The 3,966-nt window shown below is 45.0% G+C and overlaps 1 protein-coding gene across 1 annotated transcript; it reads left to right on the forward strand.

Moving 5' to 3' along the window:
* The first annotated feature begins 355 nt into the window (after positions 1 to 355).
* On the forward strand, positions 356 to 2,803 carry LOC146496409 (homeobox protein six1b). Its single transcript, XM_085143221.1, has 2 exons — positions 356 to 1,259; positions 2,095 to 2,803. The coding sequence occupies exons 1-2, from the start codon at positions 700 to 702 to the stop codon at positions 2,387 to 2,389; spliced, it is 855 nt and encodes a 284-aa protein (XP_084999347.1). The 5' UTR covers positions 356 to 699; the 3' UTR covers positions 2,390 to 2,803.
* The last annotated feature ends 1,163 nt before the right edge of the window (positions 2,804 to 3,966 follow it).

The raw sequence follows: 3,966 nt of genomic DNA on the forward strand, positions 1-3,966 counted from the left end.
GGGTTTCTGCCTAAAACTATTTGTTTATAAAAGCAGACTACAATCTCTGTTTTAATCGAGCATAAACCTGTCTTCAAAAACCAAAAGCTCTGTGTTTTTGTGGGTTCACCCTCCACTGACTATGATTACTGATAACGTGTGGAGGGAGAGCATTCTGTGGTTTGGTTTTTTGTCCCACGCGGGAAGGTCTGCCGTCCATAGTCACCGTTTAAAGAAGATGTAGCCTCCATTCAGAACACGTTAATGCGACTTTTAAGAGGTCTGTAATAATTGATTAGTGTTTAGGTGCTGCTCTGCTCCCTCGGATGAAGCGGGAGAGGGACTGTGGGGGCGGGAGGTGGGAGCGCTCCTATTTCAGCCCCTGACGCACTGCCTCTGGGGAGGAAACGGAGCTGCAAACTCAGTCCTGCTCTGCTGTACAGGGTGCAGGGCAGAGGGAGAGCCAATCACCGAAACGCAGAGGCTCCCTTTAAGCCTGACATATCTCCAACAGGAACAAATTGTCCCAACAATCAACATCCCAATCTGCTGCGCGCATCAGGGGCTGGAGTGGAGTGGATAGCTTCAAGGCCCGTGCAGCGCGGTCGGATTGCGCTGGATTGCACCGCGAGGACTCACAATTAAACGAATATAAACAAAGTCAACGACAGCTACCGCTTCTTTTTGGATAACAGCGCAGAGGACTGAGCCCCGGACATCATGTCTATATTACCGTCCTTCGGGTTTACACAGGAGCAAGTGGCGTGCGTTTGCGAGGTGCTGCAGCAGGGTGGAAACCTGGAGAGGCTCGGCCGCTTCCTGTGGTCGCTGCCCGCTTGTGATCACCTCCACAAGAACGAGAGCGTCCTCAAAGCCAAGGCGGTGGTGGCCTTCCATCGGGGGAACTTCAGAGAGCTTTATAAGATCCTGGAGAGCCACCAGTTTTCCCCGCACAACCATCCGAAGCTGCAGCAGCTCTGGCTCAAGGCGCACTACGTGGAGGCGGAGAAGCTGCGGGGCCGGCCGCTCGGAGCTGTAGGGAAGTACCGGGTACGGAGGAAATTCCCGCTGCCCCGCACGATATGGGACGGTGAGGAGACAAGCTACTGCTTTAAGGAGAAATCCAGGGGGGTGCTGAGAGAGTGGTACACGCACAACCCATACCCGTCCCCGCGGGAAAAGAGGGAGCTGGCCGAGGCCACAGGACTGACCACCACGCAGGTCAGCAACTGGTTCAAAAACAGACGGCAGAGAGACAGAGCCGCAGAGGCGAAGGAGAGGTACGTGAAACTGTCACAGCCTTGCTGCTGTCTCACTCCACGGCAGAAAGCGTTTAGATTTTTTTAAACATGTTTCAATAGCAAATTATTCTTTGGAAAAAATTATTTTTGTAAGTGGCTTCAAGCAGCGAGAATATAAATGAATCAGTGACAGCACTCTGACAGCGTGGCCCTGAAGTAATCCTGAAGTAAAGAGAAAAATATAAATCCTTCTCATGCGAAACACCTCATTCAAATAGTCCACGCACTGAGTATTTTAGGACGTGTTCACGTTTCCACATCAGATCTGTCCTGATAACAGTAAAGGTGTTAAACAGCAGCGAGATGTTGTCAAACGCTGAACTCACTTCAAAAACGCCTGACTTGTCTCGACTCGAATTGTAATCCAAAACAATTTGAAATCCATCAACGTGACTTCTTTTTTTTAAAAAATTTCTTTACAAAAAAAATCATAATAAAATAATATGGACACTTTTTTGAGACCCATGGAAATTTGAAATATGTTAGGCTGTGAGGTTAAATTAGGTTACATGGGGATATAAATGCGTCTAACACGACTTTTACTTTAAACAGATCAGCAAATGTAGATAATATGCGGTGAAATTAAAAATCAGGAAAAGAATAAGAAGGCGGGCAATTATAATATTTTGTAATCATTTCTCTCTCACAAAGGACAAATTTCGTTGTTAGCAAAAACGCTGCGGTTTGTGCGCAATATCCATCCACGTTTACAAACGAATAAAAACGTTTCCTCAAGGCCCGCCTCGCTGATATAATGTCATCTACTAAACTGAGAGCATTTTTCTCTAAATTTCCCCGTTGTTGTCATTTCCAGGGAGAACAGCGAAAACAACAACGCAGGCGGCAACAAACAGAACCAGCTGTCCCCTCTAGACGGAGGAAAGTCTCTCATGTCCAGCTCGGAGGACGAGTTTTCTCCACCTCAGAGCCCCGACCAGAACTCAGCGCTTTTGCTTCAGGGCAACATGAGCCACCCCGGGGCCTCCGCTTACCCCATGTCCGGACTGGGGGCCCCACAGCCGGTGCACGGCATGCACGGACACCCACACCAACTGCAGGACTCTTTGTTGGGACCTCTAACCTCCAGTCTTGTGGATTTGGGCTCTTAAAGAGGCTGTCAGACGATCAGATTCGACAAAAGAAAACAGGAAAAAAGAAAAAGACTGATAAGTGTATCAGATTAAATACATGTATGAAATAACACTATAGTAGCCTATCTTATAATATAGACTGACTTGTCTGTCGTTAAATTTGGTTAGAACTAAATTCCTTAAGGCGCTTAACCCATATACCCCCTCCACGACAGGAGCTTTTCTGATCTCCTGCACATGGAAACACACAAACAGGACCTTTCTGAAACTCTTAACGAAACACTTAACTGGACTGCCCATTTGCTTAATTTATGATATTTTGTTAAAGATAACAAACAAAAAAAATATAGCGACCTCCTGCTATGGAAACTAAGAGGTAACGTTTTCATTAGAGTCATGGTAATTAGTTTCCAATAAAACAAAACTAATTAATTTGTCTCTGTGTTATTTGTGTATTTAGCGAGGGAAAAAAGAGGGGGGGGGGGCTGGTACTGCCTTTTATAAATCCAAGCAAACCAAAGGAAGCACGCCATTAATAAGACAGATTTCTATTATTTTTCTTTTTTTTTTCTTTTTTGGGGGACTTGAATGACCCCGCCCTCTAACAACTGCACAACAACTAAACAAATCTCCAAATCTGAATCTGCACGGGTGGGATTTGAATCGGAAATTATTATAAATCGCCTTTTTTTTTCCTTCCAGCACGGAAGAAATCCTGTTCTACGGGTTCTCAGCTTTTCAACAATAAACCGAGAGTCATGACGGGAAATTTAATTCAACACTAATGTAAGTCAACATCAGCAGCTGTCTGTCATGAGGCTGTTGTGTATACGCAGGAACCAGCTTTGACTCTTTTGAAAATCGCCTCTGCTCCATCATACATGTTTTGGCTACAGGAGGAAAGTTTTTTTTTTCTTCCTTTTTTTTTTTGCGAAATTTTTTTTAATTAATTTTTTTTTTAGCCCAGTTGCTGCGGATCATTGGCTTTTTGTTGCCGTGTTTTCTTTGCTCTCTCTGAGAGTTTGCTCTGTTGGTTCCGGGCCATGAGAAAGTGCCACCGTTCAACCTTTACCAGCCTCTTTTTTTTTTTTCAGAAATAATATGAGCAAACATCCCATATGCGAAAAAAAATAGCTTAAAGTTTAGTGACTTATGGCATCCAAAAGAAAACAAAACCAAATACATGGACTTTAAGCAAACAGCTGTAACCACTGAAAACAATCAGAGCATTAACAGACACACCTACTCTCACAGAGGTCAACAGAAGTAATAATAATAATAATAATAATAATAATAATAATAAGGTGGTCTGAGAGCAGAAATCTGGTGAGGACAGCTCTCTTGTCCCCGTCGCCCCCCCCCCCCTCTCTCTCTCTGGGCTCATGTCAGGGTAAATTGTTTTGAGCAGAGAGCACCGAGGATTTCCTGAGCATAATCTGAAACAGTCACCGCTTGCATTACTGCCTGATTGCGAAGATTGCAGAGCTGCAGGGCTGCAGCTCCCACTCTCAGTGGAGGAAACCTTGAAGTATTCTCCATCCCAGAGGCCTCACTCCTGGTACGACTCCTCTCAGCATTTCATTTCTGCTAAGACA

The sequence above is a fragment of the Neolamprologus multifasciatus genome, chromosome 19 (assembly GCF_963576455.1).
Source record: "Neolamprologus multifasciatus chromosome 19, fNeoMul1.2, whole genome shotgun sequence".
Taxonomy (NCBI): Eukaryota; Metazoa; Chordata; class Actinopteri; order Cichliformes; family Cichlidae; genus Neolamprologus; species Neolamprologus multifasciatus.